We start from the raw sequence: 20,413 nt of genomic DNA, 5'->3' as shown, positions 1-20,413 counted from the left end.
AGCACAGAGGGAAGCTCTGTATGGAGTCAAGCAGCATCCTCACTGAAGTGAGGGGCCAGTGCCACGGCAGGGACGTGCAGAGTCGGTGGCACACGCCAGCTTGCGGGCCCTGCTTGTTCTGGGTTGCTGCTGCTGCAGAAGGATAACCTTAAACAGCCACGGCAGGATCTCTGTCTCAGTGTGCACTTGCTGGTGTTTGTCAAGCCACAGCAGTGACTGTGATCTTTATTTAGTCTCTGTCCATTTAAAATGTTTTGGTATTTCTACTTTGGCTGTGCCAAATCTGCTATTTGCTGATCCTCTCAAATCAGCTCTTTGCCAAGGATGCCTGCTCTCTGCAGCTGCAGGATCCCAGCGCTGTCTGTCTAATCCCCAGTAAGCGTGCCGAGCAGTGTGCCCCGGGGCTGTGCATGTCCTCTCACAGTCCAGACCTCGCTGGATGCTGGGGTGAATACTGACCACATTTATGTTTTACGTTACTGCAAAGAGCATTGCTGTGGCAATAAACACAGGGAAAGCCCAGGGAGTACTGGAGGTAGAGGTGGTGTGAGCCCCGAGGCTCCTGCGAGAGGAGCATTGTGCTGGGTGGTGGTACTGTGGATGCCAGGCTGTGGCAGGGTGCTCTGGGTCCTCCCTACCTTCCTGTGCCCTGCGAGGACTCTGTGTGGAAAACCTCCCGTTGCCTGCTCACAGAGTTTCCCAGGACAGGGCATTTTGGCTTTGGCAGTGCCCCAGGCACAGGCTGCTCTAGGGTCCTGCAGGTCCCCCACACAGGCAGAGTCCCGACGGGCTGTGCCCAGAGGAGCAATGCCCTTATGGGAGCAGTTTGCTTATTAGACCTTACTTAATGAATCACCAGGTGGTGTGTTTCAAGGAAGTTTTAGGCTGGAGCCAAGTCCAGTAGGATGATAAGTTTGCTGTTCTTCCTCTGTGTGGCAGGTTAGATGGAATTTCTAAGGAGAGGAACTGGAAACTAATTACTTTTCATTTTAATTGGTTTGATGTTTATGTGGCTACTGAAAGCTGTGGGTGTTTGCAAAGCTCTTAGCACAGCTCTGAAGGCCCAATAGGAACTACCCAAAGTCAGAGACCTACTTTTCAGACCTCGGCAAAGATACTTGCACAAAGCACGTGCACTTTGGCCTGAGTGATGGCTCAGAGGTAGAAAGCAGCAGCGGCGTGCTGGAGATGCCAGAGTCACGGGTGCTGGAGCTGGACCCGATGCCACCCAGACATCTGCTCTGGGTTGGATAAGAGCAGTTTGGATGCTGCTAATCTGTAAACTCACCGTGTGTCAGCAGTGAGATTGTTGCTCCAGTAGGTGAGGGCCTTTGAAAGAGCATTTGCAAGGCAGGGAGGGTGAAGCTGTGGGCTATGGCAGCACCATGCCATGTGCCTGGAGGCTGCCAGTGGCGTACACTTCTCTGCTGGGCTACAGGCACAGAGGGCTCTGCAGCACACAAAGCTCAAATTATCATCCTGTTAATTAGGTATTGACTTGTACTGATATTTCCATTAAATATCCCCTCAAGGAAAAGTGCCAGTTGTTAGCAGCCATGTTACCTAAGCCATGACTGCAGCGGGTGAAGGCGTTTGTGGTCTCAGAAGTGAATTCACAAATACTTTTTCATTGTCTAACATGCAATCAGGGTATTTGCTGGAAGGACATGACATGGAAGGACATGCTGTGCTTCACAGAGAAATGGTGTTGAAGAGAGGAACATGGTAGTGACTTCTGCTTCTGGAGATTAAAACCAAACTGCATAGCTGGGAAGTGCTGCTGGCAGTCCGCGGGGTACCATGTACCTGCTTCCCTAAAAGCAAAGGGCAGCACAGGATGACCCCCTCGCTGTCCCAGCCTTGGCAGGACATCTACTGCCAGATCATCCCCAGCACGGGATGTGCAGGGATACACCTCCCAGGGTCCCACATAGGTCCCTAATGAGCAACTGCAACCCACCCCTCCCTGTCCCCATCACCCACTTTTGAAGGCTAGACAGCCTACAAAACACAGACAGTGTACTGCCCTGATTTAATGGCAGGCAGGCTGGATGTTTAGTTCAGCCTGGGCTCTCTGCCTAAACGTTGTTGATATGATAACTGGAGAAAAACATCATGTGAGAGCGGGGCCTGCGCGTGCTCCCACTCCTGCATTCCTACTGGGCTGCCCGGCTGGCGGGCTGAGCTCGCCCTCCTCTTCCTCGCTCTGCAGGGCCTGTGTGTGTGAGCAGGATGTGCATCTGCAGGGCCTGTGTGTGAGCAGGGTGTGCACAGGCTCTGGGTGCTGCGGTCATGCTGCTGTACCCGATGGGTGCTGGCTGGTGACAGCAGGATTGCTGCTGTGCCCCGGTCTCCCCAAGAGCTGGTGCCAGAGCCCCAGCGTAGCCACAATGCACTGCAGCGGGTCTGTGCCCATGCCTGGCTCCAGCTGTGCTGCCTCCATTCCTCAGGGCTGCTGGCAGCTGCAGTGAGAGTTAGGGCTGGATTTCTTCTGCAGCAGTCCTGGGCGCAGAAGGAAACACGGCATCTTGGCAACAGGTTTTTGCCCACGTATTACAGCCCTGTGTGAGTGCTTCCTCCTGTAGTGTCACGCTGGGCACCGCCATTTCCCTGTGGGCTCTGCCAACAAGGGAGGCCTTGTCCCAGCAATCTGCAGCCACCTCTACTGAAGAGGAGCCTGAGGAGCCTCAAGAGCACTTACCATAAATTATAGTCCAGCAGGACTCTGATAAAGCCCAACCAGTGTGCTGGTACAGCATTTGAGGACACTGCTGGCATGCTCAACTTCGCTTCTCTGAGTTTACTCATTTATAGTGTTATTGTGTTTATGACTACAAAAGCAGCAAAGGGTACAGAAAATGTTCAGAGAGATAAAAATTGCCTTAAACTTTGTTGACTGAGATTACCACAATCTAGTGAAAAGGTAATTAAGAAGCCAGTTGCTCGTAGTACAAAAGAAATGAATGCGGTGTTCTCAATTAAGATTTTTGCTGGTGGTTTTCAGCCTGCAGTTCTTGACTCTTGGGGGCTCTGTGCATCACTTTTGAAGGGTCTTGGAACAAGGCAGGACAAGAAACCCTGTTCCCAAACAGAGAAACCTGCATTTCTCTTGGAAAATTTGCTAGGATATGAAAATGCAAAAAGGCTGAAAGTCAAATGCTTCAAATGCTGCACTGACACCAAAGCAACGCACTAACAGGAATGATGCCAGCTTGTGGTAGTAGCTAATGATTTAAGCATAAGCACATTTTACCTGAGGATGTGGTATGTTCATGTAGTCTTTAACTCAGAGTAAGTTGTCTTCCTTAAAGATCAGCTGTGAAGCAAATAGAAATGATGGCCTTGATGGGGAAACAGTGGAGGGAGCTTCTTGTTTCCTAGGAGTCCAAGAACACTGCATTAGATCACTGGAATGGTTTCTTATGGCCTTTAAGCGTTTGAGACTGAGGTACACAGCAGTCATGATGTACAACACACACTGCCAGGCTTGGGATCCAGTCTGCAGAGGTCAGCCCAAACCCCACCACTGAACTGAGGACACTGAGGTTAATCTGCATTTCAGAGACAGGTCTGTGAATTGCTCCTCTCCATTCCAGCAACACGTGTTGTGGTTTATGTTACTTTCTTAGCAGTAATTAAGTCTGATATTTACACTGTGCTAATGTGAGATACCATCTTCCAGGCACCTAGTAAATGTGTAATTTTGCCTCATGTTACATAGTGATAGCAACATTTAACATGGATTTTAGTATCAAAAGAGAAATTGGTATAAGGCAAGCTGTTCCAAAGTGTTTGCCTTTTACCTACAGTTCCTGTAATTGTGAGATGCTTTAGGGGCTGGGGAGGGGGTGGGATGTGCTGAAACAAGACTGGCTTATTTGTGCAAAACAGCTTAAATACTGAACTGTGCTGTCAGTAGGGTGAGGGGCATGAAAGCATGCTCACTCCCTCCCCGAGCAAGGGCGTGGGAGATGGCCCGTGGATGGGGAGCAACTGCTGGCATTGGTCCCCATGGCTGTGGATGGATGTTGCTGGAGGGGAGCTCCCACAGAGCCACCAGCTGATGCACATATGCACACACACGTGTGTGTATGAACACACACATACCAAAATGTGCTTTAAATAACAGCACAATGACTACGCTTCACACTCCATAAACATCAGTTCCTGTTGCCACCATCAGTTTGTGTTTTTACTTAGAAACTGATAATATTTGTTGCTGAAGTATCTTAATCCATATTTGTAGTAGGAAAATCCATTCTCCTGTAAAAATATTTTCTCAGGGCACACATGTTTTTTTCTTGAACCTTATCTGTAGTATAGATAGTGTGCTTTTAGCTTTTGTGCATTATCTGGCTCCTGTCTTGATTGCTTTCCAACATTCCATGGCATTCTGCAGTGTATTAGGAAGAGTGTGGCCAGCAGGTCAAGGGAGGTTCTCTTCCCTCTCTATTCTGTCCTGGTGAGGCCTCATCTGGAATCCTGTGTCCAGTTCTGGGCTCCCCAGCTCAAGAGGGACAGACAGCTTCTGGAGAGAGACCAGTGCAGGGCCACCAAGATGCTGAGGGGATTGGAGCATCTCTGTGAGGAGGAAGAGCTGAGACCTGGGGCTGTTCAGCCTGGAGAAGAAAAGGCTGAGGGGGAAACTCAGCAACACTTGCAAGTACCTAAAGGTGGGTGTCAGGAGGATGGGGGGACACTTTTTTATGTGGCCTCCAGTGGCAGGACAAGGGGTGATGGGCACAAGCTGGAACACAAAAAAAATCCACTTAAAACACAAGGAGAAACTCCTTTGGTGCTGAGGTGAGGGAGCCCTGGCCCAGGCTGCCCAGGGAGGGTGTGGAGGCTCCTTCTTGGGAGGTTTCCAAACCCACCTGTATATGTTCTTGTGCCCCCTGAGCGAGGGGAATCTGCTTTATCAGGGATCTGGGCTGGAGCATCTCTGCAGTGCCCATGCCCACCATTGTGGGATTCTGTGAAGAGCAGAGCAATGTCTGCAGCCCAGGCCCAGGCAGGTGGCAGCCAACACAGCCGAGCTCCCGCGTGTCCCTTGTCTGCACTTTCCTCCTGCACAGGCAGCACTCACCCAGCTCTGTGTCCCTGTGTCTGCTCCAGGGTTGGATGGGGCCATGTGATGGCAAACCTACTGCACTCATGGGAGTGTGCTCAGGTGTGGTGAACGGGTGCTGGGAGAGGTGGGCTTTGTGTACCAGGGGCTCTCTGTGACCTCGGCCTGTGGCCTTCAGACAGACACACAGCTTGACACATTTGTCTTTGCGTCAGGCGTCTCTTCTACTCAGGGATCACTCAGGTGCCAGTTGAATAACTATGAAAATAAGTTTTAAGAACTCTGGACTGGTGGCAGGAGACACGGACTGGGAGGAGGGCAGCAGCAAACCGCTTATCACAGCCCTAAGGGGAGACAAAAGCCATTGCACAAAGTAGAGTTCTGGCAGGTCTTGTAACAGCAATGCATTTTAACTTTCTGAGCAAAATTGCAGTATAAGGTCAAGGTATATTGAATTAATTTGTTTCCTGATAAAAAGGGTTTCTTACTTAAATTAGGGCTGTCTTTTGCCTTGTCATTGTTCCTGTCTGAATTTCTTTCAAAGATGAATGAGTAAAGGGGGGTAAAAATAAGTAATTTAAGGAATCTTTTGGATTTTTTTTCCAAGAGAAGGATTAAATTCTCTTTTTTAGCTGTTTTTTTTTATTGTTAGTGAAAGTATGGGCTCCAGTGTTACAGTTTGAGAGAGCAATCAGTGTGTGAAGCTTCCATATTAATGAATATGCATTTTGTGAGGTCTCGTGGCGTGTGAGATCACAGCTCACAGAAGAGGGGACTTTCTGCCCCAGAAGCAGGGGTTTCTCCTCCCTGACCCTACTCTGCCACTCCCCATGTCTGAGCAGCTCTGCAGGCTGTGCCCTTCCTTCTGACTGTGCCTTTTGTTTTAGAGGGTTTCACATTGGAGGCGTAGCTGGGGGCATGTGGGGGTAGTTCTCAGCTTCATGCCCAGCTCCTCATACCCCAGGCAGGACCCCACAGACAGGGGCACCCAGAGCAGGACCACCTTGAGATTGCTCACCAAGCAGGGCTGTCTGTGTGCAAAGCTGGATCACTTGGTAAGGAGGTACAGTGAGGTTTGATCTATGTTGTACATACCATTATTCTTTATTATTTCTTGTTGGATATGGTTGTGAAATTGTTGAATGTCCTTTCATCTGAATCAAATCAGTGCATGAAATCTGTTGTTTACTGCATCTGGATTTAACGAAGAATTTAGAAACAAGCCAATTCTGGTTTTCTTGTTTGGTTTACGCATTTGCAACAAAAATTCATCATATGTAAGAGGCTTTCATCAAAGGTGCTGCATTCCAGGTGTAGTGAAAGGGCAGAGATGGGGCTGGTTTCCTGATGATAGTGCTGCTTTGAGCACAAGTCTTGCTGTGTGCTCAGGGCTTCTTGTGCCTCCTCAGAGCAGGAAGAGAAGCGAGCCTTGAATGTTCTCCGAGAGCACGAGAGCATCCGCGTGCTCCCCACCACAGCTTTGCCTTTGCTGGTCCCCAGCTACATGGCCACCAGCATCCCTGGGGTTCTGTGGGCAGTGGGGCAGCAGGGCTGCCCATGCAGGAGGGCAGCCGGTACTGGAGAGTCAGGTAGCCCCGATCAGTCTGTGGCTGTCTGGAGACACAGCTGGTGCTTTCCCCCGAGGCCTGTGGCGTGTGGTGGGTTTGGTTCGGCTCATGGCCTAAGGAAGGAAGATACGCCCATAGCTTCTAAGCCAGTTGTGTCCCTTCTCTTCTTCAGGGCCGATGTTCAAGGGAAAACTGCAAATATCTTCACCCACCACCACACTTAAAAACGCAACTGGAGATAAATGGACGCAATAACCTGATTCAGCAGAAGAATATGGCCATGCTGGCCCAGCAGATGCAGCTCGCCAATGCCATGATGCCTGGTGCCCCGTTGCAGCCTGTGGTATGTATGCTTTTTGGTTTCAGTCGATGAGTACAATGAGTTACAGCTGAAGTGAGTTAGCAAGTGTGCTTACCTGCTGTAAAACCCCACAAACATCAGTAACTGGTGGAGAAATCAAGTCTAGTGAGATGCTGATCTGTGTGTCTTTACACTGCTGCATTCTCCCGTGCCTGCACTAATGCTGTTAATTAATTTTATTCAGATTTTGTTAATTTAATTAATTGTTTTCAGCTTATCTGTTAAAATTAAGAGAGTGGTCTGCATGAGATTTTCATAAACAGACGTGTCCTTTGCAACTTCATGTGCTTCAGGAAGTTCCTGGGTTTGAAAAGATTCCCAGTGGACGTTCTCCATTCACTCTGGGGAACCTTCTCAGGGCATTACTTGCTGTAGTTGGACTTTGTGTTTTTTACAGCACGTTGTGAGGCAGAACAGAAAGCTCACCCTGAGTGATGGATGGTGCACATCAGCCCAACCTTGCACGATCCACAGCTCAGGCTTGGCAGGGGGAGGGAGCAGTGCAGATAATCGTACTTTCTACAAAAAGCCACGGGGTGGGGGAAGGAGAATCTATCAGAAACCTCTCATCTGGTCACAGTAGAGTGTGAACATGTATTACATCATACCTGTTTCTGTCATCCCTTGGTAAGTGAGCGCAGTGCAGTGTGGCTGAGGCTCTTGCTCTGCAGCAATCCCTCCTTTCAGCAGTGTAGGATGATTGGCACGAACCCATGCACACACACTGAACACCCTGTGCCAGATCCCTCTCTAATGCAATCCAGAGAGGTCATTTGAGCTAACCTATGGATAAATTTGGCCCAGAGCCCCTTTGATATACATTTCTAGCTCAGACATTAGAGGGTACTGATTAATGTATGAGCGAGACTGGCGCTGATTAATGTAAGAGCAAGGCTGGTGTAGTCTACATAAAAAGGCAAACATTGCTCCCCTGGCTGAAGCTCACTCTTCCAGTGGGTAAAATGGCAGCAAAGGGGAAAAAAAAGTTTAAAAATAGATACAGAAAACACATACACCTGCATTAGTACTTCTGACAGTTCTTTCATTCCTTTCTTGCTGGCACAGGTAGAATTTAGGGAGTTTAATTTACCTCTAGATACCTTCTGCTAGGAAACCCATATTGATTCTGTTAGGTGAGTTCTTCCATTTCTATTTCAAAAAACATAGTGACAGTAGATACTCCTCAAAATGCAGCTAAATCCTTAGGAGGAACCATCTCAGCAGAGAGGACTCTCACACTCGTGCCAAATCGTTACTTGCCCTCATGTTTTAGGGTCTGCAGAATACCCATAGAAGTGTTGTAGCTTGATTCTGTTACTATAACTTACCCTCTCAGGGAGCTTTATTCCTTGACTGGTTTAAGAAAAGTGTATGTGGGGGAGAAAAGCAGAAAATGCTGTGTTATGTTCATCACAGTGAATTGCCTTCGGTACCTGTTAGCACGGCCTGTGAAGGTGCCACATTTTGTTTTCTCTTTTTTGATTGGCTTTTGTTGGAGTGACATTGCCTGTATCACCTTGGCAGTGTGTCGTGGTTTAGGCCCATCAGGGAACAAAGGCCACGATTAGCCTCGAGTACCGAAGAGGCTGAGGATTGTTGCTCGAGGGCAGGGAGGGCTTAATTGCCGCTTAAGGTTCAGGACAAAACAGACCAGGCTACTCGGTTTTGGGGAAGAAAACAGAAAATAATTTAATGCAAAATCAACCAAAACATAACCAAAATGAAACAACCCAGAGTAATACATCAATGGAGAGTCCAACCAGCCTTTTTAAGAACACCTTCTTGCCACCCCTCCCCTCTTCCCGGGTTCAGAGCCCTGATCCCGGTGTTTTTACCTTGCCCCCCCCTGAACGGTTCGGGGGGGCAGGCAGTGGGGGGTTCAGTCAGTCGGTTTCCGAGAGCTTCTGCCGTTTGTCCCTCCTCAGGACGGGTGAACTCCACACCAGTCCTCCCTGCAAGTCCGTGGGGTAACTCACAAGCATGGCAGACTTGCACGGGCTGCTCCGATGCCCACTTATTCCAAAGGCTGCAGCTCCTCTCTGCCTCTCGTGTGGGGCTGCTCTGCGGCGCGCAGGCTCTCCAACACGGCCTGGGCCATGGCCATCTCCCCACACAGTCCCCCGCCCGTCCGGGCTCACCCACACGGAGCTGTTGGTGGCTCTCAGTCCTGCCACGAATCTCCATAGGTTTCAGGGGCACAGCTTGTATTCTCGCCACGGCTTGCAGAGGGGTCTCCGGTCTACTGCTTCTCGTTCCTTCCTCCTTCTCTGGCTGAAGGGTCCGCGTGGTGGCCTCCATCTTGTATCACTCTCCACCTCCCGACTCGCATTTCAAATTCCCGTCCCCTAAATAGTGATCGCAGAGGCGCCAGATTGGCCCAGCCGGGCCGGAGGTGGGTCTGAACCTAGGAGCCAGGGGAGGGTCTTCACTGCAACCCGCTCCCCCTGTTACCAAGCCAAAAGCTGCTCCTGGCTAAACCAGGACACAGTGCGAGGAGCTGGGGCTGCATCAGCACACAGGCACGGAGCACTGTGGCACTGCGGCACTCCAGGGCTGCCCTGGCACTGCCATGTGCCTGGCCTGCAGCAGAGCAGGGCTGCCTCTGGACTGCTGCCCTGACAGCCTTCGGGGCACAAACAAAACCAAGCGTCAGAACAGCTGGGCAGCTCAAAAGCAGATTGTGCTTTACGTGCTTCACCTCAAGATGAGTTTGCAGTTTCAGCAGCTCAGAACAGCCGTGTGCACGTGCCACGGGTTTGGTTCTGTTTCCTGTGTTGGGTACAGTGATACAGCCTTAGTGCCAGCAAATTCCTCTTTGGGACTGTGAGAAAGCTCAAGTCACAGTGCAGCCAACAGCAAGAACCATCACTCGAAATACTCTTTACTGTGAACTTATTTGGTGTTTTGATGAATTGTAGGCAAAAAGGGCTCTCTCCGGTTTGTACAAAGCAGTGTGTAGGCACACACCAACATTTGGGTAAACAGCAAAGAAAATGCTAATATAGTCCTTTGGATTAACATTCCTTTGAATATAGAGAGAGGCTGGTGTGAGGATAACATCTCAGTGACATTCTCCTTTATGCTACCTGCACATTGCTCCTCGAGCAAAATTGAAGCCAATGTGTTTTGAAGTGCAGCACAAAGCTGCTACCTGTGCCTGGGGAAGTTCTGTGCACATGGCTGGAGTTCAAACATTACAGACTCTGTATTTCCACAGTTCCACCTGATTTGATACGAGGACTCGCAGCAAGCCCCATTGGCTGTGCCAGCAATAGTGTTTCCAAGTGGATGTCATTCTACTAACTTGGCCTTAGAATGACTTTATTTTTTAGCAGAGTTGAAGCAGATGTGATTTCAGGGTGTTCTAGCAAGTGATTTATATAATCCCATCTAACTGTGCTTCAGTCAGTTTGTTTTGTTTTACAAAAATCAATACCCTGTGCTTTAATAAATGTAAGTGGAATAACTTAATGAGAGACTCTGATTTGGTAAGCAAAGCAGTGGGATCCTTTCACTCATATTTCTGTGTGATAAACGTTCTAATTATCTTAGCTGCAAGTAATGGCTGTGGATTTCTCCCATCTTTCCTTTTTACTTCACTCTTTTATCTGTCTTTAGCTGACATTTCAGGGAGGGATTTCAGGCGGGGATTGCGTGTCCTGCTGGCTGCAAGCACTGACCTCCTGAGGAAGAGCTCTGCCTGCTCAGATCGGCTCTGCCCTCCTTGCTCTAAACTCTTTTAGGGGACTGGACTCTGCCTTTGGAACCAGTGCATTATCAGTTGGTACTAATGCATCAGTTTGGTAGTAGCACATCAGTGTCTCTGAAGGCAGACCCATGGAGATCAGACTTGCTGGTGAGGTTCGCGTTGGTTCTGTGCAGACAATTTTAGAGCAGAATTATTCAGTAAAGGAGACGATGTGGATTACGGGTTGTCTGGCAGCACAGGGCTGCATCCAAGGCTGTGTCCTTCACCTTTGTTCTCTCTGCTGATCATGAGCTGTGGTTTTGGTGGGTTTTTTTAAGCTGTTTTACACAATGCACAGCATAGCAGGGCCCAAACTGCAAAACCAGTAAGTCATCAGATGGTTTGGTCATGGTGACAGAGAAGTACTGCCTCTGCTTCTGGAAGTGGGGAGGTGAAAGCTTGCTGGAAAACACATGAGCAATGAGGAGCAGAGATGAGCCCAGTGGCTTGGTCTGACCTGGAGCTCTCCCCTGGCTGTCCTCTCAGTTGTGACCAGTTTCCAGTTCTGGGTGTGGGGGTCCAGGCCGAGCCTCAGCTAATGCTCAGGACAGCAGGGCTGTGCATGGGGTGGCTCTTGTGGCCGCGTCCCGCTCCTTCCTGGTCTGGTTCAGTGCTGGGGACAGCCCCTGGGAGATCAGTCTGTGCTGCCTGTCCTTCAAGGCTACCCTATTGCCAGATATTTTTTGTGGGTGCAGGAGTGTTTGGGTGGCTTTGAGCCCTGGCAGACTCCCGCTACTGAGAAGCAGTTGCGTGCTACACATCTGTCACCATTTCATCTTCTGCCAGCAGTGTGGCTCTGAGTCTGGGCTAATACAAGCATGGGACAGGCTTTGATATCCTAATTCACATGTATACAGCACATTGCAAAGTATCCTTGAGTTTCAGAACAATAGGAAGTGGCTCTGATAAAACATGCTATTACTTTGCAGGGGTGTAAAGGTTGCAGGATATATATATGAGTATACCATTATCTCGGTGGAAAACAAGCGGGGTAGTCTTGTTTACTGAACAGGGAGCATATTGCTCTGAAACCAAACACTGATATCTCTGAAGTTACACACCAACACCCTGGTTCATAGCTTTATTTTCAACGCTCATTACTACGTAGCTGATAACACAGTAATGAAGAGTGCAGTTAATTACCAGTGCATTTAAGAGTAATACTTTATTTCCTGTAAAATTTGCCTGTTTGCTTTGCGTTCGCTTGGATAAAGAAACGATTCCCAGTTCCACAGCCTTCAGTCCTTTTTCCTTCAGTAATCTCTGCCTGTGCTTTTGTCTGGTGTTTCAACTGGACTGCTTCCTGGCTTTCAAATGCTTCAGTCATTTCCTCGGGAATATAAAAACACGTGGTGCTCCATGCTGTCTGGTTTAAATAGATATGAAACAGACAAAAAGAGCTGCGTTACCTCTGGAGTTGTTTTTCCCCTCTAAAGATTAGTTTGGAAGAAAACCCTAAATGCCTGGAGTAACTACTCCATTTCGATAGCAAAGATAAACACTCCAGACTGAATTTTATGTGGCAATTACCCTGGTTGTGCTGTGCCTTCGCATTCAGTGGGGCAGCAGTTATTTAATCTTCAGTGCAGCGTAGCAGCTCTGCATTTGCTCTTCCAGCATTATTTTATCTTCTGTATCCAATTATCTTCACAACATGCGATAGCCTTCAAGGGCATCTGACTCTCCTCTTTTTTCAAAACAAGCAAACAAACAAAACCCACTTGTATTTGCATGCTCTCTGTGTTTCTCTGGCTTAAGGTCCACATGAAGTGTACGTGCTGTATTTCTGCCTGAGTGTCTGGAGACAGCCTGTTTAGTTTTGTAAAAGTAGAGGATTATGGTGTCTGGTCTGGTTCCCCTGCAATTTGTGACCCCATGCTGGCTGCCATCAGGGTCAGGAAGGTATTGACCGGTGCCTGCAGCACAGTGTGGCTCGATGGCACCTCGGGGCTCTTGCACAGATGCCATTTTCCCTGAGAGCACGTTTGCGCACGTTTCGGACACATCCCTCCGGGAGCCGCAGACTCCCATGGCCCTGAGGAGTGTTTGGTTGTGGTGGCCTTGCTCAGGTGCAGGTCAAATGTGAGTTTGCTCCCAGAGCTGCCACTGCATAGGGTAAGCTTGAGCAGGAGAAGCAGCAGAGGCTGCTGGGGAGTGCCTGCCCCCATGGTCTTGTTTGTGTGTGGTGTTTGCACAGGTGTTGTTGGTGTCCCTCTAACGCAACAAATGCTTCTTTCCTATTAGCAGCAGAAATTGACTGTCAGTGTGCTCAAGGTGATGGCCAAACAGTTACTACGCTGGTGGCGTGGCCAGTGTAAATATTCACAGTGTCTTTCTTCTCATTTCCTCCCGTTGCAGCCGATGTTTTCTGTCGCACCGAGCTTAGCCACCAACGCATCAGCTGCCTTCAACCCCTACCTGGGGCCCGTGTCCCCAGGCCTGGTGCCAGCGGAGATCCTGCCCACCACCCCGATGCTGGTGACGGGGAACCCCGGCGTCCCGGTCCCTGCCGCTGCTGCTGCCGCTGCCCAGAAGCTGATGAGGACAGACAGGCTGGAGGTAGGGGACAATATGTGTGACTTACAAATTGGATCATTTATTACATCTAGATATGAAATATTTTACTTGTGAAAGGAAGTAACGCAGGCAGCACTTGAGCTGATAATGTCATGTCTTGGTGATGGTAAAGAGGGGAGTGACTGAGTGATCGCTCAGTAAGTTAGTGCTTACAGTTCTGCTTCTGACCCTCCGTTGCAGAAAGAAATGGAAATGCTGAACCCTTTTAGGACTGGCCATGGCAGCAGCAAGAGCAGTGCAAAACTCTGTGTGTGTGTGCCCAGAAGGTGTTAATGTGGTAGAGCACCAGGGCCAGGCATGAGGGCAGAGCTTCAGCTGCCTGGGTAGAAAATGCCTTTCAGCCTCTCTCTTACTGTTGCTCTGGACAGATGGTGCTGGCACTCCCCCGCTGGCCTCCTGCACCCGGCTTATCATCCTTGTGGCAACCCTGGCGAGAGTTAGTGCTCTCAGGCTGGGACTCTCCCTTGCTCCCAATCTCTCTAATCTAAAAGGCCTGACAGTGTTTTCAGCACCTTATCGGTGATGTGGCTGCATGGGCTGTGAGCCAGCGGCGTGCGCCTGCAGCACAGCCTGTGCCTGGCAGCCCGGCACAGCAATGGGAGCGGCTGGGCAGGCAGCTCTGCAGCATAGCCTGCACCCCTGTGCCCGGCACAGCAATGAGAGCGGCTGGGCAGGCAGCTCTGCAGCATAGCCTGCACCCCTGTGCCCGGCACAGCAATGAGAGCGGCTGGGCAGGCAGCTTTGCAGCACAGCCTGTGCCTGGCAGCCCGGCACAGCGATGGGAGCGGCTGGGCAGGCAGCTCTGCAGCATAGCCTGCACCCCTGTGCCTGGCACAGTGATGGGAGCAGCTGGGCAGGCAGCTCACCTGCTGTCACCCACCTTGGCATGAGACACAGTGGGGTGTCAGAGCCTGTGAGGGCTGGGCTCTCCCTCTTCCTCTAGCACAGCCAGAGAGAGTTGAGCTGTGCTGTGCCCTGTCCCCGCAGCCCCAGCCCTCCAGCTCTGCCCTCAGCCCCCACACCTGTGGCAGGCACCAGCCTTCCTGGAGTGCCCATGCAGTGGCAGGGCACAGAGATTCTGGTCCTGAAGCTTCTTCTCAGTGTGGGGCGGGTGTAAAGGCTTGGGAGTGAAGGGGATGAAGGGTTGTGCTGCTCTTGGATATTGTCCTTGGGCTCAGGGAGCATGATGGGAGGAGTGAGGTTTTTAAAATGCAGCCAGTTGTAATGCTTCTCTTTCTGCTCATGCACCTGCTTTAACAGGGATCAATTCTCCTTACAAGGAAACTTCACTCCTTTTTCTTAGTTGTATGTGTGACTGACAAGCTGCTGCTCGGAAGGGTGTGAGCTGGGAGGAGTGTGGAGGGTCATCTGGCAGCAAGTGTTTCCCACTACTGCTATTCTCGGAGCTCACATCACCACAGGTTCCCCTTCTGTGGGATCACATCATTTCCCTTTTTAGAGATGTTTTCTCTGAGGAAAGTGTTCCCCAAAACATGGTCAGGTTACAGCAGAAGCAGCCACGCCTATCTGAGAGCTGGTGCATGGGTGTTTGGAGTCACCAAGGGATGTTTTTCCTTCGAGGACTCTTATTTCACAATGGATACCTGCCAGAGGTGGATTCAAACCCAAATGCAATTAGATTAATTCATAAATAAATCACGCTAGATTTTAGTTGAGTCCCATGAAGAGGATGCTGATGGCCAGGAGCTGCCAAGGTTGGCTGCTGAGTTTGATTGTGCCTCCACCAGGGCCATGGCACCGGTCAGTGGTGTTGGGGACATGTGGGCTCAAAGGCTTTCTGTTCATAAGCAGGAGCAGGATGCACCCAAAGTCTCCAGCTCTGCCCATGGCCGTGTATGTGTGTGGTAGCCCGAGAGGGGCTGTGCAGGGGCACCTCATCCTGTGGTGCCTCCAGGGCAGAGCTTGTGTTGCCTGGCAGACTCTCAGCAAAACACATGGGGAGCTGAGGAAATTTGGGTGGCAGGATTTGGTCCTCTGGACGCTTGAGTTCTCATTATATAGCTGTTTGGAGAAGTGATATGCTGCTGAGCCAAACTCCTCTGCATAGGAGGGAGTTGTGGGAGTGTTACTCTCAAAACACCCGGGGGCACAGTCTGCAGCAAAAAACATTTTTATCAATTAGGAAAAGACAGCAAGAACATCTGAAATCAGTGGATTTTTTTAAAAGGCCGAGTGATTTTGCTTTGAACTTGCATCTTCTACCTTGTCTGGACAAGCTGCTTCTACCCTTGAAGCTGTTCAAGTTTTGCTTTTTATTTTGATTGGGATCAGGAGCATATCCAGGTTGACCCACCAGCAAATTGGCTGGTGGGGGAGGGGGTATCTTTTCCCCTGGTTTTTTCCCTTCATCAAGTACTGTTTAGATGTTGGAATCTGTAGAAGAGAGTCATTTGCTAGTGCTTTCCAGCATATTGGTCATTGGACCTGGACTATCCAAATTGAGTACACAGGTACCAAATGAGCACATCGTTTTTATGAACAGCAAAATCTTCTCATGTGCTTTATAGATGGCAGAAATGCAGAACTGATTTGAAAGGTCTGGCTGTTACCTCTCAGAGAAGTCAGCACGTGTCTACCTGCCCTTTAAATGAGCTTATTGCTGCCAGTGTTGTCATTTGTTATGACATGGTTAGAAAGCTTTATAAGGCTTAGCTGGCTCTCCCTTGGAATGAACTGTCCTTGAGAAAAATAACTGCTGTGATGTTAGCATCTAATCTTGGGATATGATTTGTCCTGCTTAGAATTTTGATTCTTTTTTTTTCCCCAAGAAGGATGCACTGTGTCATTAGTGAAGTTAGCACACGAGAGCTGGGACACCGAGCCAGGCCGGTCCAAAGCTAAAAGCTCTCGGTAGAGGTACCTGGGAGGGCAGGCAGGCAGGCAGGCAGTGTGCCTGGTCTCCTGAATTAATGTGAATGTTCATAAGATCAGGTGGGTGGCCATTACCAGCGGTGGGATTGGCTTCAGGGGAATTTGGCCCATGTGGCCTGTGCAGATAGCAGGCAGATATTTGAGTGTCCAGTGCTTCAGCTGCTCTCCTGAGGAAGGTGAATCTCGGGTTGAGGCTTTTCTTCCAGCGTCCCTCACGCTCTTCTCCTGCCAGAAATATCTTGAACGAAAGTGTGGCTCTTCCAGTGAACTAGAAGAGAAGTGAGAAGGACAGGGAAGTGAGAGAAAGGACTTGTGTAACTGTTTTATTTAAAACACATGTGTTTCCGTTTGAATGCTGTCATTTTCTATTGGAAGTACTCAAGAGTCAAGAATGACCACAACCAAGCTGCTGTTTCCTGCTTGTTTAATGTGTACTGTTTCTTTTTGGCCAGAAGGAAGCAGCTTAGGAGTTCTTGGAGGTTTTCAGGTCTTGGGTAGTCAGGACATCAGCCGTAGCAGTGCCATTTGTTTCAGTGTTCAGGATATAATGGATAGCAAAACGCCTGTTCTGATAAATTCCCCTTGGTGCAGAGAGGGAGACAGGAGATGTGACTTGCTCATGGAAGGGCAGAGATCTCAGCTCCGGTCTCCATGTCCCTCCAGCCAAACCTCTGCCCAGCTCTGGGTGAGCAGTGTGGGATCTGTGTTGTAACGGAGGTGATGTGGCTATTGTCTCCACACCAAGCTGAGCAGCTTGAATCCCAGCAGAGGCATCAAAAGAAACTCAGCCCAAAGTTAGAACAAGTGAATTACAGAGAATCAGTAGAATTGCAGCCCTAACTCGGCATTTTTGCAGACAGGCTGGAGACCTACAGGTGCCCCTTTTGTTTACGTTTCTTAACATACCAAGTTGAATATTATGATACTAATTACAGGGCTATTAATAAAGAACTGAATAAAAGCTCCCCAGATCTGGAAGAGCAGACAATGCATCATACTTCTGTACCTGCCTTTACTCAGGCAGATGAATGGTATGTTGCTGTGTGCCTGTGGCAAAGAAAAATAACACACCTTTCAGTGCTTGCTTTTAAATAAACAAGAATTGTTAATATTTGTGGTTGCCATCAGGGTGACTGGGAAGCCGTCGCTGGCCACACTGTTTAAAAGAACTGGCAGTGTTATGGTTAGTGTCTGACTGCTGTAAACCATCGTTCAAAGGTCTGTGGAGGAGCACCGAGAGCGAGCCATCCATTGCCTTATCTCAGCTACTACCTTACAGCTCTGTGGAAGCTGCCTCTGGACATGCCCAAGATTATCTCTGTCTGCCTCTTTCAGTTTTCTCATCTTTCTTTTGGGGGTTTTAACTGTGATAAAATTAACTCCTCTGTGGTTGCTTTTTTTTCCTCTCTCTGTGCATACAGATGCTTTTATGTGTATATATCTATGCACACACATGAATTTGTCTAGATCATCTTCGTGTTATTAATGGAGTAGTTCCTGCTTACACATGTAGTCATTGTGAGACCTTGATTTTGTGGATCACCAGTATAAGAAAGAACAAAGACAGTCAACTAGCATTAGTTGTATCCTTTCCTTTATCTTCAGAGGAAAAGACTTCAGTTTGGTTCTAGATGTGCAAACAAATCCTCAAAAGAAACAATCCATTTTTGTCTGTTTGAGAGGCCTATGTCTGGGTAGAAGGCACGGATTCATGACTCAGAAAGTACTCCTAGAGGATGAAAGAGAGCAAGGCCTGACACAGGCATTAGAGCTGCCCGAGCCTGCACAGCTCTCATGGAGAAGCAGTGACATAGGATCAAGAATGGTTTGGGTTGGAAGGGACCTTGAACGATCATCCCCTTCCAACCACCCAGCCATTTGCAGGGCCACCTCCCACTAGAGCAGAGTGTGAGACACACCAGCACCCTTTGGTGTGTGCATGAGAGGGAGGAGGGAGGGAGACCAGGAGTCTGGCGTGAGCAAGGATGGTGCTGTCATGCCACAGGCACCAGAAGACTTGTGTTTTCTGATGGCTTAAGCAGCTGCCGCCTCCTTCCGCAGTCCCTCCCTATGCTGTGCAGCTGGCACGGTGCTCTGTGTTACTGACCAGGGGAGGGATCTGACTGCAGAGTTCCCCAAAGGCAACTGGTTATTTTCCGGCTGAGGAATTTGCCCAATCTGTTTCATGTGTGCTGCAGAAACAGTTCTACGAGCAGCAAACCACAAACACTAGGGCCACGGGGATGAACGAGAGCAAAGAAGGTGCCCAAACGAGCTCCTTTGGCTCTGCTGCACCACGTGGAAAAAGACTATAAACAGGGCCATGCTGGAGTGACCATGGGCAAGGGGATGTTTCCTGCCAACCAGTTCACAAATGGCATTGTTCTTGTCCTTTGGGATGTCATTTCATAAGCCTCAGATGATGAGCAGCTGATGAAGCAACACAGGGGTTAAAGGGCAGCTAGAGCACCAGCATAGATGGGAACCAGAGACACCAAAATTGGTTTGTTGCAGGGGTGAGAGCCAAGGTCCTTGAGGAAATACTGATGATCTGAGCTCATGGGCACCCACCTTTAAAAGGAAATTCCATCCTCTGAAGTGGTTTCATTTTTGTGCAAGCTTGGTTGCTTCTGTCCCTCTCTGTTTCCTATAGCCTTTGGAAAACCAAAATGACAAAGGTGTCTTTGTTTGTGGTTTGTGATGAGCTGACCAGGAGAAGAACACGCCTCAGGTTTTTAAACGTGGGGTTTGCAAGGTGTGTGAGAGGGAGCTGATGTCTATCACGCCGGTGAGGAGGCTGGTGTCTGTGGTGCTGGTGGTGCCACAGCCGCCATGCCACGGCAGGGCAATGCCCCCAGCTGAGCGCCTTCCTTTGTGCCGTTTCTGAGTCCTTTGGCTTTGTTTGGCTGCTGCCACGTGGTACTGGTGTGATAGTGGGGCTGGCGACTGCTCCAGCGGCAGCTTCTGCCCTTTGCCAACATGACCTGCTGTCTGCTGGCACAGCCCAGGAGAGGCAACAGCTGCTGCTGCCAAGGGCCTGAGATCACATTCTCATGGCAGATGCCTGCACTGTGAGGCTGCTGTGGTGCCACACACCCTACGGGTGCAGTTCACTCCCGGTGGTGGGTTGCTCAGAGGCGACCACGCAGTGACCCTCCTGGCACCTCTGGCCACTCACATGAGTGAGCGCATTGAGTGTGGCTCTCTCAGGCGCGACCGCGTCCGAGCACCAACAGCACGTTCCTTCGGAAAACAGGAAAAGTCCTGGGGGCAGCCAAGAAGGAGCCAAAGCAAAACCCACTGTGTGCCTGGCTCTTGACCCTGATGGGTTTGGGTGTTCGTTGACATCAGGAGTGGCTGTAGAGAAGGCAGGTCCCTACTGCCAAGCTGCTGTCCTGGCGCCACGGTGCTCCCCCTGGGCTGGGCACCCGTCCTCACAACATTCGCACCCATGAGTGGAAATCACGGCTCCGCTCTGAGCCGTGCCCGTGCCCCAAATTCAGTGCCTCTCTTTTCCTGGTGTCACAGGTATGTCGAGAGTACCAGCGTGGCAACTGCAACCGGGGAGAGAATGACTGCCGGTTTGCTCACCCTGCGGACAGCGCTATGATCGACACCAACGACAACACGGTCACTGTCTGCATGGATTACATCAAAGGGAGATGCTCAAGGGAAAAGTGCAAATATTTTCACCCTCCTGCACACCTGCAAGCCAAGATCAAGGCTGCCCAGTACCAGGTTAACCAAGCTGCAGCTGCCCAGGCAGCAGCGACTGCAGCTGCCATGGTGAGTCTGGACAACTCCTCTGGACCAGGAGTATGTTGGCGAGATACCACAGTTAATGTGTTAGCTGTTTGTGCTGGAGGGAGGTGCGTGTGCTCGGGGGTCCCAGTCACTACATGGTGCAACGAGCTTCCTCAGCATGTGGTGCCAGTTCTGCTCTGAAGTAGTTTCAGACCGTTGAGGTGTTTGACTAATTCTGCCTGCTGATGTACAGAGTATCTATATGTACATATATGTGTGCATACGTGTGTGCGTGTCGGTGCGTGTGTGTGCATATATGTATATATAGTTCCTTGTGTGTTTGTGTGTGGGTAGACGTGTATCTATCTAGTGGCACGGATAGATCAACCCCTCCTTCAGTTACCCTCAGCCCACCGTTTGTAGAGGCGTAGTTTGAAGTGGATCTTACCCTGTTA

General features: G+C 49.8%; 1 protein-coding gene across 17 annotated transcripts in view; it reads left to right on the top strand.

Annotated features, from left to right (window-relative positions):
* The window catches only part of MBNL1 (muscleblind like splicing regulator 1), a 91,460-nt gene that overhangs the window by 55,982 nt on the left and 15,065 nt on the right, over positions 1-20,413 (top strand). For all 17 annotated transcript variants that reach the window (XM_062005340.1, XM_062005354.1, XM_062005339.1 and 14 more), the window contains 3 exons: positions 6,809-6,979; positions 13,104-13,304; positions 19,743-20,000. In XM_062005340.1, coding sequence (XP_061861324.1) covers positions 6,809-6,979; positions 13,104-13,304; positions 19,743-20,000 — 630 coding nt within the window. The remainder of the gene's footprint in view (positions 1-6,808; positions 6,980-13,103; positions 13,305-19,742; positions 20,001-20,413) is intronic.

Source organism: Colius striatus, chromosome 12, assembly GCF_028858725.1.
Source record: "Colius striatus isolate bColStr4 chromosome 12, bColStr4.1.hap1, whole genome shotgun sequence".
NCBI classification, from domain to species: domain Eukaryota; kingdom Metazoa; phylum Chordata; class Aves; order Coliiformes; family Coliidae; genus Colius; species Colius striatus.
This window is presented reverse-complemented; position numbering and strand designations above follow the sequence as displayed.